Source organism: Microplitis demolitor, chromosome 7 (assembly GCF_026212275.2).
Source record: "Microplitis demolitor isolate Queensland-Clemson2020A chromosome 7, iyMicDemo2.1a, whole genome shotgun sequence".
NCBI lineage: Eukaryota > Metazoa > Arthropoda > Insecta > Hymenoptera > Braconidae > Microplitis > Microplitis demolitor.
In genome coordinates, this window is record NC_068551.1 from 18950731 (window position 1) to 18964043 (window position 13313).

The 13313-nt window shown below is 34.1% G+C and overlaps 2 protein-coding genes across 2 annotated transcripts; one reads left to right on the forward strand and one right to left on the reverse strand.

The window, feature by feature from the left end:
• The first annotated feature begins 173 nt into the window (after nt 1-173).
• On the forward strand, nt 174-11506 carry LOC103575636 (dentin sialophosphoprotein). The gene is made up of 5 exons (XM_008555493.3): nt 174-892; nt 1026-2346; nt 6363-6454; nt 7065-10462; nt 10568-11506. The coding sequence occupies exons 2-5, from the start codon at nt 2333-2335 to the stop codon at nt 10865-10867; spliced, it is 3804 nt and encodes a 1267-aa protein (XP_008553715.1). The 5' UTR covers nt 174-892; nt 1026-2332; the 3' UTR covers nt 10868-11506.
• Nucleotides 11507-11786: 280 nt separating this feature from the next.
• LOC103575628 (reticulocyte-binding protein homolog 2a) lies at nt 11787-13243 on the reverse strand. Its single transcript, XM_008555484.2, has 3 exons — nt 12977-13243; nt 12525-12692; nt 11787-12423 (listed from the first exon to the last, which is right to left on the reverse strand). Exons 1-3 carry the CDS (start codon nt 13049-13051, stop codon nt 12409-12411), a joined length of 258 nt encoding a protein of 85 aa, XP_008553706.1. The 5' UTR covers nt 13052-13243; the 3' UTR covers nt 11787-12408.
• Between the last annotated feature and the right edge of the window lie 70 nt (nt 13244-13313).

Sequence of the window (13313 nt, forward strand, 5' to 3'; positions counted from 1 at the left end):
AAATTTTATCTTTTTACCCCCACCCCACCCCTATCAATATTCTTTCACAAATGATAGATTCCCCCCCCCCCTGCCGTACATGATATTTATCAACTAAAAGTATAAAAATTTATATATTTTAAAATATTTATGAATGACTTTATATTATAAAATACCTCCCAAACCCCCTTGTTAAAGTAAGGGATACCCTCCTCCCTCTTATCAAAAGAAGCGATTTAAAGTAGGAAAAAAAATTTTAAATACTTCTCAATACTTTTGAATACTTTGAATACTTTCAAATCGCCCTTTTTATGGGAATTTAACATTTCAAATCGTTTTAAATCACTTTTTTTAATAAGGGCCATAAGTGCGAACATTTTTTATGAATGGACTCTAATATTTTTTTTTTTTTCCAGTAAAATGTCAAATTTTAATAATAATCAAAAATAAACTTTTTAGTTAACAAACGCATTGTTGATGTTGCGCATTCAGCAAAGAGAATCAAACAATAGTCCTGTCTGAAGAACCCACTAGATCCTGATAATAATAATAGTTATTTTTCTGCTGAATGTAGACGTGATCATGACAGTTTATATATATTTGATAAGTTAAATAGATGAATTTAAAAAAAAATAATTATTGAATAATAAGACAATATAATTATTGAACATTCGACCCGGATGTCCGTTCTTAATCGCCGAGCTTTAATTGGAAACGAGATATACACTCATAGCAAATCAATTATCCTCACTGATTCTTGCATATTACTCAGTTTTAAAAGAATGCAACCATCACGTCAATTGTTCAGTACTACGCCGACAGATAACTTTTTTTTATTTTCATTTTTGTCGCAAGGTCATATTTATTATATTTATTACATCACGTGCCTAAAAATAAATAAATAAATAAATAAGTAAGTAAGTAAATAATAACAGATAACATTGCGTTAGAAATGAAGATTAAGATGATGACGATGATAAGAATGAAAATATAATTAAAATATAATAATTACTATAATATGTAATTTAATTAATATACGGTCATAGGTGCTGGCGATGATGTTTACTTTTATCGAAGGTAAATCTTCTGAAGGGAGTCGCAGGCGGGAACAATAGAACACGTTCTCCATATAATAGCTTCTTTGCGTACTTGCTGGTACTTGTTGTTTATATATATTACAAAACAGTGTGTAATAAAAATGAGTATCATCACGACACCCTCGCAAGTCCCTAGCAAGTGCCAGGAACACGCACTCACCCTTATTGACTCCTATGCTGTTGGTCAGTGTTTAAATTTTTGTAAATTATTTTTATATTCAAATGAAGATTGTAAAATGTAATTGCGCTTTGAAACTCAAATGTAACCAATTCAAATGTCAATTATAAAAGATTTATTTACGATAGTTGTAACGTATAATCCACACTCAATATTCGGAGAATAATATTTTTATTTTTGAAAAAAGTATTAAACATTGGGACATTGACTCTCTTTTGCAGTATGTACTTACAGCTTTACTCTGTTCCCGCTCTTGGAATTCTATTAACGCGTTCAATTGCTTATCCTATGCGATCAAACTCGCTGCATTCCGTATGTATAAATATTTATTCCCCGTCATTATTATCTTATACCGTTTATATATTTTTTTTATTTTAGAAATATATGAACACGTCATATTCATAAATGATTTCATAATTTAATTCCCGTATTATCTGATCTGTTGATTGTAAAAATGAATCCTCAGGAGATAGACAGGCGAGACTGACAATGAATGAGCAGGTCTACGGTGAAAATAATTTATTTAAAATAATAATTATAGCTGATGTATGTTATGCTGATATGAGGGAGGTTGAACAAGTGTGACTCTCTTTATTCCTACTACTCTAGGAGTAAATATAAAGTAGTATCGAAATAATGATCACGACACGCTCCATGCCCCCTTCCACTATGGCGCCTTGGTGATTCTTTCTCGCGAATGCAAGAATAACACACACGTCCAGGAGAAGCAAGTCTTTATAAGTAGAAGCCATCCAAGTCCCCGGGACTTACTCCCTGTCAGGACGTGCCACGATCAGACTGATTTGCAGAATAGACCCCAACAACGCTGATTTTATCTTATTTTACTTTAATCTGCTCATTCAGCTCCTGCTAAACGTGTCTTTGCGAAAAATAAATATAATATTTTAAGTAAAAAAAGTACTTAAATTAAATCTAAGTCAATCAACGGGTAGTTGGTAAAATAAAAACTATTAATTAACTAGTTTTTAAAAGTAAATCTTTCTGAAAAAACGGAAAGATCTGGTGGTTTAAGTATTTGCTCGATGGTGTCAAGTACAAGGACAACGTTCGGTTTATCATGATCACGCAAGGGTGAGTGCTAACGATATTATTAACATTTTATACGACGTACAAATTACAACCTTTTAATTCAGTTTATAAATTTATCGATCAAACTCTAACTACTTATCAGCAGGGCTAACATTTTTAATTATAATAATTTTTTAAATTAATCATAATAATACCGAATCTAAGTGAGTTTAAATTATGATGATGATTTTTAATGTCTCTTATCATTAATAGTTATCATTTAATTAAAAAAGGACAACGTAGTTGAAATTTTCCCAAGATATAGATTTGAAAAAACAATTAATTACAGTAATTATTAATTAGAAGTAACACGAAATTTGTTAAATTAATTTCATTAAAATTTTCATGTCAAAAATGTCAAATTTTTTTGGCTAAAATTTATTTAACTAATTTCGATTGACTCTTAATTGATAACTAAAAGTAATTTTTTTTTTTAAATCTACATCTCGAAAAAATTTTTCGATCGTAAAGCACTCTCTGATGCTTCGCATCATGAGTCGTGAAAAATTCTAACTCCGGTGTCCTTTTTTTAATTAATATTTGAATGTTTAATTAATTAACAAAATTTAAATACGGTGATGACAATTAAGTCACTGAATATTTTTAAAAAGTGGGGAGAGACTCTCTGAGAATGTCCTCAGTCTGCTAAATTAATTTGTCTATTAAAAAAAAAATTAAATTAATATGCGCCCCTTTTACTATTTTATTTTGAAACAGTCTAGCGGTGACGTAAATTTATTGTCCTTCGTAATAATCGAGGCCATTATCCATAAATTCATTAATACAAACAACTCATTAAGGTAATCAGCCAAACGTTTTTTTGCAATCAAATAGTCTAATTATCAAATTAAATATTAATGAATAATTATAGCGACAAGTATTTAGCGAGCGTAATGGCAACCGTGGGCTCTTGAGATATCGGAATCAGGTATATCTTAATTGGCTTACCCATGCTATCATTTACAATAAAACATGGTGGTATTTGTATAATATTATAATTTATAATTAGTAATGAGTAATGGTAATGACATTTATGGTTTAAATTTTTTCGACTATAAAGTATTCGCTAATTGGTGGGTAAGAGTTAGGTGGTATTCAATATAACTTGGCATTGAACCTCGCTACTGTGCAGAATGTACTGAACGTACTCATATATCTACGATACATAACATTGCGGGCTTTTATTTATTTCTTATTCTATTTCGTTATACCTTGGGCGTGTATATGTATACGAATAAGAAAACCCGTAAATGGTGAAGGATTCAAGTGCCGGAATGTACCGCACTTGCAAACAACCCCCCACATATTTATTTTATTTATTTTCACACTATTAAAATACTATAGAGAAATATTTATTCCTCGATAATGGTTTATCATTATTGCATGCTATTATTATTTACTTTTTTATCCTTTAGTGCTAAATATATACATGAGTACACTGAGAAAAAAATTACTTTTAGAAATATTGAATTTTCTTATTACAAGAAATTATGCACTGTAAAAAATTGGGAATGGATACGGAGTGATTATGGATTTTATTTAAATCCGCATTCGATTCGAAGTGAATTTCATTTCTCATCGCAATTTAAATATTAAATTAAAGTCTCCTTCGGAGCGAATTTCACTCCAAGAGGATTTAATGAATAAACAGTTCTCCGTTCCACAGTCACTCCGCTAATTTTTTACAGTGTGCTATTGAAAATTTTAAATCTCATATATTTTTAGCAAAAAATTTTAAAGTTCCATTAAAAATCATTTTAGTTAGGGTACTTTAAATAAATTTAAATTTTCCTTTGCCACGAAAATTCTTCAACTTAAATATGAAATTAATAATGTAATAATTTATATTTATTTACTACTTAAGAAGATATTATTTACACCAAGTTAATTTTTTCTCACTATATATATTTATCTGCAATAAAAAAAAAAATAATAATTATTATTTTTATAGTGTTATAATGGTATAGAGGTCGGGAAATTGTTTAATTTAACTTTGCCATGATAGATAATAGCGGTAGTTGAGAATAAAAAAAAGGTGAGAGATCGGAGGACACGTACAAGTAATTTAAGCTTGTCCCTTTAATTACAAATACCTTTACAGTGTGTGTTAAAATAAAATGAAATAAAAATTACTCGGAAAATAAAGTACAATGTGGATAATCGTCGAGGTATCTTGGTACGACCTTCCGCGCTTGGATCGTCGTCGTCTTAGTCGTGGTCATTATCGTTATCTTGGGGTCTCGTCAACGAAAAAATAAATAAAAAATAGAGACCAAATGCCGTACGTATAAAGTACTTTGGTACTTATGTACTTACATAGATGCACGAGGACGACCTTGCAAGCAACCGCGTCAAGGTTGTAGCTCTCTCATCCATTCGTACTGAGCCTCTTGCCTCTACTCGGTACTCGGGTCTACCTGTATATATATATATATAGTAGATATTGCAATAATAGCCAGGTTCACTACCACCTCACTTGCTCCTCATCATTGCTCGTAACTCAAGTTCGAGCTATTGGTAACAACTTCGTGAAGAGTTGGTTTATTTTATGCTGCTTTTATTTTATTATTCAACCGCACTCACTAACAGCCCCTATATCTCTTGTAGAGCAAGAAAATAAAAAATTTATATAAATAAAAAAAGTATTTCACAGGAATTATGTGACTGAAAAAGACCGTACATCATGTTCTCGATAGCCATCATTTACTCTTGCAGGAAATTATTTTTTTATATTTCATCCGCAAGTTTTTATTACATGCAAAAAATAATTGTCAGTCAATCAGTTGTCATTTAAGTAATTTAATAATGACTCGACGAAAAAAAGTGTTGAATGATAGTTTTTTTTTATCGATAAAAAAAAGTCGCAAATGGACATTCGTGAAAAAGTAAATATCGCGAGCCGAGTTCAATCACCTCATTAATTATTAATAAAATAATTTATTCATGACCTAAAGAAAAAAAACAAAATAGGTATTCTCTTTGTACAAAAGTGAGTCACAATTTATTGTCAAGTGGGCAGTGACATTTAACGTATTCTATAGTATTTTGAATATAAGACACAACACCGTTAGTTGTTGGCGGAAGTTAACAGAATTAAATAAAAATAAGGATCTCAAGGATCATTTATCATGACTTTATATCGCGAGATTGATACAAGTGGTTTGATAAAAACGGATAAATAACAAAACGCACAGAATCAGACGGTAATTAAAATTTAAAAACATGATAGTCTATAAAGCATATTTATATATCTATATATATGTAAGTTTATCTTTAAAAGGGTGACATTGAAAGTCATTTGAAAGTAGAGTCAGTGACTTTGCAGACCTTGCATTACATAATTTGCTGCTGCATTATGTCATCGTGACCGTGGCTCGGTATATAGCGGAACTCACCCTGATATTGCACACGTTGTAATACACCGCAGGAGCAACAGCCGTAAAGGAGAAAGGAGCTAGTTAAGTAGTATGACGACTTCCTTAATCCAACAGCGTATAACTCGGTACTTTTTAATCTCTGCTCTGTACTCGGACTCCGGCCTATCGCCGAGTCACCGCACATCCAATCATCCCCGATAACGCGTTTCAAGGACTCGTGTGTACTATTGCTCTTCCTTACGGGTTTATGTATCCAATTAAATTCCATAAACGTTATTTTAAATGTCAGAATTAAACTGACTGTAGGTGTCTTGCAATGCGGAATTTTCAGTATTGGATAAAAGCCAACTCGGGCGGCTACGAGGACGATAAAGTAACTGTCCCACTGTGATTTGATCTCATCTGTTTGATGTTTAATTCAGGAATTTCCATTTGAAAAACTGCTTACATTATCAGAGCCGTGATCTGAAATAAATATCAACGGTGGTTAATAAATGCGTCATACATTGACGTGGAAATGACAATTGAATAAAAATACAAATATATAATATATAATAATATACTTATGAATATATATAATTGCAATTTATGTTTAAAATTATCACCAGCACTGATGTAATTATTATTTTCCTTTTACGACAGACGACAGCATAAAAAGACAATTGTCTTGAGGCCACAACAGCCGATTTGGTGCTGGAAGACGGCGTTATTTCTAGCCTCGCTGATTTACGGAGGTATGTAAATATAAATATATAAATATATATAAGTGGGTATTGTGAAAAAATGTGCTGCATGCAAGGTACATGTACTAAATATGATATGATGCTAAAACGTGTAATGCAGATTGAAAAATAATGATCAATAGCATAAGCACGAGATGCACGGGAATTATATGTAATATATATGTAAGTCTATTAAGATGCGTAGGGAGTATTTTTACCTTAGCCGATGGGTAGTTGAATAAGAAAAATATTTTCTGCGGATGCTGTTGCCGTCAAACAGGTTTCACGAGGACATCTTAACAGCCTTCAATATCTGATGCTCCTGTTGCTCTCGTGTGTAGTCTGCCGGTGCCGATGATGATGCCAAAGCCCTTGTGGCGTTTATATGCGCCCTGTACGTTTTCATTCTCATCATTTATTATCTTTGGCTTATTGCTTTAGCTATGCATATATATTTTATATACATGTACTTTTCTCAGCCGTATCATATCAATTACCCATAGGATAACGCAAACTCGTTTATTTAAATACTGCAAGACACGTTTTCATCGAATGTAAATTAAGTGAATCGATAATTTCATTTTTCATGGTTTATTTATTGGAAAAATGTCTTTTTGTCTAGGAGATTATGTCGCTGGACAGGGAAATAATTTCAAATGCCGTGAGGAGGGTTATCAAGCTGATCCACGAGATTGTCATATTTACTATAGATGCGTAAGCTGGGGTGGCTCTGGTCCACTGACGACTTTTAGATTTGAATGCGGTCCTGGTACTGTATTTTCTCATTCCAAAGGTGACATTTGTGTTCATCCGAGAGACAGCGAAAGATCTGAATGCAGTGACATGGGAAACGATATAAATTCTGTTTATGAACCGCAGCAGCATCATGACTCACCGTCTTATCCGTGGGCTGGTCAATCTCCGTCATCAAACCGTCCACATCATTCGACGTCTAGTTCATCGAGACCACAACATTATCCTGGAACTTCTTCAACGGCATCGCGACCTCAACATCATCCGCAGCATTATCCTTCGGGTTCATCAACACCAACACGACCTCAACATCGTCCACAACACCCTTCTAGTTCCTCAACACCATCACGCCCGCAACATCGTCCGCAGCAGCCTTCAACTCCATCACGGCCGCAACATCGTCCGCAATATCCTTCAACACCAGCGCGCCCACAGTATTTACCGCCTCCAACAGAATCGCCGGATTCAAATGAAGTGAACCCTGAAGTTCCTATGCCAATCAGACCTGGTGATTCAAACCATCGACCGACTACTGCAGGTGGCGGAAGGTCGCAGTGTCAAGGGGAGGGATTTATGGCTCATCCGAAGGACTGCAAAAAGTTTGTCAGATGTGTTAATGATGGATTCGGATCGTACACGACGTATGAATTTAGCTGCGGTGAGGGAACTGTTTGGGACTCGGCGATCGAAGGCTGTAATCATGCTTGGGCGGTGAAAAGTAGTTGTGAAGGATCAAGTAGTCAAGGATCGGGTCCGGGTGATGACAATAGTCAATATCCAAGTGGTAATTCAGAATCTGATCATTCTAGTCAGGGTCCTAGTTCTAATTATCCTAGTCAAGGGCCTGATAATCAAAATAAAGAACCCGAGCAACCAGGTCAAGATTCCAGCTCTCCTGATCAAGATAGTGATAATCCAAATGAAGGATTTGAATCACCGGATCAAGATTCAGGTGCTGCTGGCCAAGAACCCGATGGTCCAAGTCAAGACCCTGGATATCAAGGTCAAGACTCAAGCTCTCCTGATCAAGAGTCTGATAATCAAAATAAAGAACCCAAACAACCTGATGAAGATTCAGCTTTTCCTGACCAACGACCATCTTCACCCTATCCTTTATATCCTCCAGGACCCAAACCATCATCATCATCACCAACAACTCCATCACCCCCAGCAGCATCTACAGTCAGACAACCACTGAGACCACGACCACCCAGCACAGATGCCAGTCCTACCCAACCAGAACTCCCAGAAGCAGAAGCTCCCAAGCCCTCAGAAACTCCCAGCAAACCAGGATCTGGATCCGGTTCTTGTAATGAAGAAGGATTTTTCCCAGACCCACAAGATTGCCATAAATTCTTCCGATGTGTCAAAGCCGACTCATCATTTACTAAGTATGAATTCGAGTGCGGCGAAGGCACAGCTTGGGATCAAAGTATCCAGACATGTAATTACGAGTATGCAGTCTCCGAGTGCGGTAAAAATGCTGGCAGTCCGAGTGGTCAGACGACACCCTCCAGTGATGAAAGCCAAACAAGTTCTAAAGAACCTGATAAGGATCAGAGTTCGTCTCCACCACCTGTCGAATCATCTACAGAAGAAGAAAAGCAAACTTCCGCTCCAAGTTCAACAGACTCCAGTGATAACGGTGATGCTGATCCCAACATAACTCCTAGCACTAGTACAAGTACTAGTCCTAGTGCAAGTTCTACTCCCGATAATACAGAAACCTCACTCAGCACAAGTACTGAAGAACCAAGTTCACCAACAGAACCTAGTGTCTCTTCAACTGAGCCCGACACTTCAGATCCATCATCATCATCAACTTCTCCAACTAGCAAAGAGCCCACTACCGAACCATCGACAGCTGATTTAACACCAACAACTGCACAAGACACGCCTTCAACATCAACATCTGCAAGCACTTCTTCCAAACCAAGTGGAGCTGGAATGTCCAGCTGTCAAGAGGAAGGATTTTTCCCTAACCCTTCAGACTGTCGTAAATTCTATCGATGTGTCAAGGGCGATAATGGGTACATAAAATACGACTTTGACTGCGCCCCAGGCACTGCGTGGGAGCAATCGCTTTTAACATGTAATTACATTCATTTAGTTGCGTCCTGCGGCTCTGAAGCGAATCAAGTATCAAGTCCAGAGGAAGATGGTAATAAAGATCAAGATAAAGATAAACCAGCTAGTGAATCAACAGAAAAACCTAAAGATGAAACCAGTGATCCAAGTTCTACAACTGAGTCTAGTCCCGATTCATCAACAGAAAGCGACAGTAAACCCACTGGAGCATCACCACCAACTCCTTCAGGTGATTCATCAAACCCAAATAAAGGAATTGTTTGTAACAGTGCTGGATTTTATGGGCATCCAACAAAATGTGATAAATTTTACCGTTGCGTCGACAATGGCAACGGTTTCAATGTTTATCACTTCGATTGTCCCCCAGGAACTATTTACGACCCAAGTCTCAGTCTCTGTAATTATCCCGAGTCAGTTTATCCAGCACGTGATTGTTCTGGTCAATCGCCCGCAGCGTCACCGAGTCCAAGCTCAAGTACAAACAGTTCCCAAGAGCCCCCGACTACTCCAGCGAGCGGAGAGACAACCGGAACCACAGAGAGTCCTTCAGAGTCAACGACCGGCACTGGATCAGAGGAAACGACAACCAGTCCAGCGGAGTCTAGCACCACAACTCCCGGCGGGTCAACCGAGTCTCCAGACGCCGAAGGAACTACGACAAATGCCCCAGCAGAAAGTACGGAAGGAGTAACGGGATCGGAAATGACAACAGAAGGATCTCAAGATCAGACTACCGTAGCAGGTTCTACTCCAGGAATTACTGAATCACCTGAGCAAACAACTGCGATGGAGATGGCCACGGAAAGTGGGGAAGAAACGACAACACCAGCAGCAACAGAAGAAACTACTGAGCCTGAGAGTACAACACCTGCTAAAACAGACGTTGAGACAGGATTTGTTGCTCCTTGTCCCATTGTTGGAAACTTAACTGATGAACAAATTGTTCTTGTATGTCCTACCGGGTTCCGCAGACATCCCAAGTACTGTAACATGTTCTACCAGTGTACTTCTGAAGGCAATATGGAGATAAAGATCTTGGTTCTCGCTTGTCCGGACAAAACTATCTTCGATGAAAAACAAATACAGTGCGTACCAGAGAGTGAAAGTTCACAAGTCTGTAACACAGAAATGGCTTCTGCTAGACTTTATCGACAACTCGAGCAATCTCCTACATCGCCCGTAACTATTATTTTATTTTATTACGTCTCTATTTATTTTTAATTAATAAATCCAATTACTGGAGTGCTGACTATAATAATAAAATACATTTTTTTTTCTTTTCAGATAAAAGTTAAACGGGAAAGTTTGTGCCCCGACGAAGGCCACTATCCATTCGAACAAGGCTGCAGTAACGCGTTCTACAAATGTAAAAAGGACTCAAAAAAATCATTACAGGGTTATCTGTACAAGTGTCCGAAAGATTTCGTATATTGGTCAGTATCCAGAAGGTGCGAACGAAAGAGCAGACTGTCCACGTGCTCAAACATCAAAAACGAAGACAGCCAGCGGATAACTTCCGTGGAAAATCGATGGGAGCTACCTATCGAAGACCACAATCTCTCCGCACGAATGCTTCTCATTTAAACGAAAAAATTAAGATTTTATTTTTAATAATTTCCTATTTCATTTTTATCATCACGAATTCATCTCGATAAATTTAACTTGAGTAAATTTATTTATAAATATAAATATTTAATAATTGAATCTCCGTACGATTTTATTCCCAAGTCATTTTATTATTAATAACTTGTGATAAAAATCGTACGTGACATTCGGGAATAATTTGGTTGGGGTTTTTTTTTTTAATTTAATATGAAGTGGTAATTTATTGCAATGACATACATTATTGTTCTTGTATTCGAGCGTTCTGATGAAAGATTAAATCAAAATAATAATAATCAAACTTGTATATAATTATGCGTTATCTTGAAAATAAAAATTTTATAATTTTTATTTTAAAATAATAGCCAAGGTAGAAAATATTAAATTTTATATCGAAGGATTTTCTATAGATGGATTTAATATTGAATGGGGGAGGTAATGCCGTCCTTGAGGAGGACAGTGATATCGTTCTATGGATGTCTAATTATAAATATATACATATATATGATATGACAACCGCAATATATCATTGAACTGATCTCGATGGCTATCATATCTCTATCTCTATCTTATTCGCAAATCATTTATTCAAACATGGTAAATTTAAATAGACAAATAAAAATTAATAATAATAATAATTATAATAAATATCAATTAAAATGACAAACATAAATTTTCTATGACCTTGTCATTGAGTTGATTAAAAAAAAATTTTAATCTACATGGAAATAAATTTATAACTTGTAATGTTTATCAAAAAGAATAAATAAAAAGTTATTTAAATCCTTTAACGTAATTATATTTTAATATAATCTCAAATAAATTACATAGTGACAATATTTTTATATATTATTATTTTTAACCATATATTTTATATAAAATAATAATAACAATTAATAAATTAATACTTTCTTCGTTAACTTTAATTATTAATTAAAATATATCAAGTGAAAACTACAATAATCACTTAAATAGATATATGTACAAATATATTATGCAAAAAAAAATTTTTTACTTGTATGAAAAGTTGCAATCGATAGTACACAGAAGTTTCTTTTTCGTTTAAAATATCAAGAAAAAAATATTTATAAGGCAGTGCTATTTTGATAAAATTGATCTCAAAATAATAAGCAATTAATTTTTGACTAATTAAAAGTGTTTGATTTTTTTTGCGGGAAAAAATGTGAAAAAATATAAAATGGAAAAGTTATCGAAAAACTCGAAAGAAAACTGGAATTCAGCAGCTAGAAATTAATCTTTTTTTTTTAGAGGTATTTAAATTTATCAGCTTCATGTACAAGTACACTGAAGACATTAAATAAATAATTACGAATTAATGGTATACAATCGCGAGTAGTAATAACATGGGTTTAAAACCCACCGTTTAATATTTTAATTTAGTACTTACTCATATGATATAATTTACACTTAATCGATTATTATATGTATATATATGTATACTTGCTGCATGTGTTTATTATCCAGTCTCGTTTCGAGTCGTTTATTTATAATATATATATGATTCAGTTAACTTGCCACTGTAATAAAAATAAATGAGTCAATTAGTATTTTATCGATTGGATAAATATAGGAATGGAAGATAAGTAATAACTTGTATTAAAAAATAATATTTTAATACCTTCAATGGCGCATCTCGATCAGCATTAGCTAATTCTTGCTCACGTTTTTCACGTTCCAGTGCTTGTTGCTGTTGACGTTTTACTGCGTTGACGTTTCCAATACCACGTTGCTCTTGTTCTCTCATTCTCCTTTCAGCGGCTTCCATTTGTTGTTGCCTTCTTGTTTGCTTTAAAAAAAATTAATCCATTACTTTTTTTTTATTATAAATATTTTAATATCACTAGGACGTGACATAAATTATTGATTACGTACTTGATGACAAATACTTTTACACAAATAATTCAAACTTTTAAATAAATATATCAGAACAAATTATCATTCATAATTTAAAATTTGAAATTTTTTTTTGTAACAACGAATTATTATTTTTATAATTTTACATGTTTTTTTTTTTAAATGATTATAATAATATGTCATTTTTTAAATAAATATATAACCGCAATGACTCACCTCATCAGGTGTTAAATCCTCATAGGAACCTGATTCTTTGCAACATGACGTACATGTAGTTAAAAGATTACCCATTTTAATAAAAAAAAATATCTTTTCCTACTAATTGATAACAACAATAAATAAAAAGTGACAGTTAATTATTGATAGACAGACTTAATTTTTAAACGTCCGAAACTCCAGTTTGACGTCTGTTTTTTTACGTCTTTATTTTTATTTTTTGTTTGGTAAAAAAAATAATCGCAGTGTTGACAACTGCTCATTGTTTTTATTTTCGAATGTTGGTAGCAATCGAAACTGGACTGGGAGAAACTATCATATGTGGTGCTGCAACTCA

Bases quoted from the DNA above. Each gene is read 5' to 3' on its own strand.
- LOC103575628 (XM_008555484.2), bottom strand. From the start codon at position 13,051: ATGGGTAATCTTTTAACTACATGTACGTCATGTTGCAAAGAATCAGGT. The intron at 12,693-12,976 runs GTGAGTCATTGC...TTTTTTTTAAAG, and splicing joins AGGATTTAACACCTGATGAG to CAAACAAGAAGGCAACAACA.
- LOC103575636 (XM_008555493.3), top strand. The intron at 6,455-7,064 runs GTATGTAAATAT...CTTTTTGTCTAG, and splicing joins AGCCTCGCTGATTTACGGAG to GAGATTATGTCGCTGGACAG. The intron at 10,463-10,567 runs GTAACTATTATT...TTTTCTTTTCAG, and splicing joins AGCAATCTCCTACATCGCCC to ATAAAAGTTAAACGGGAAAG.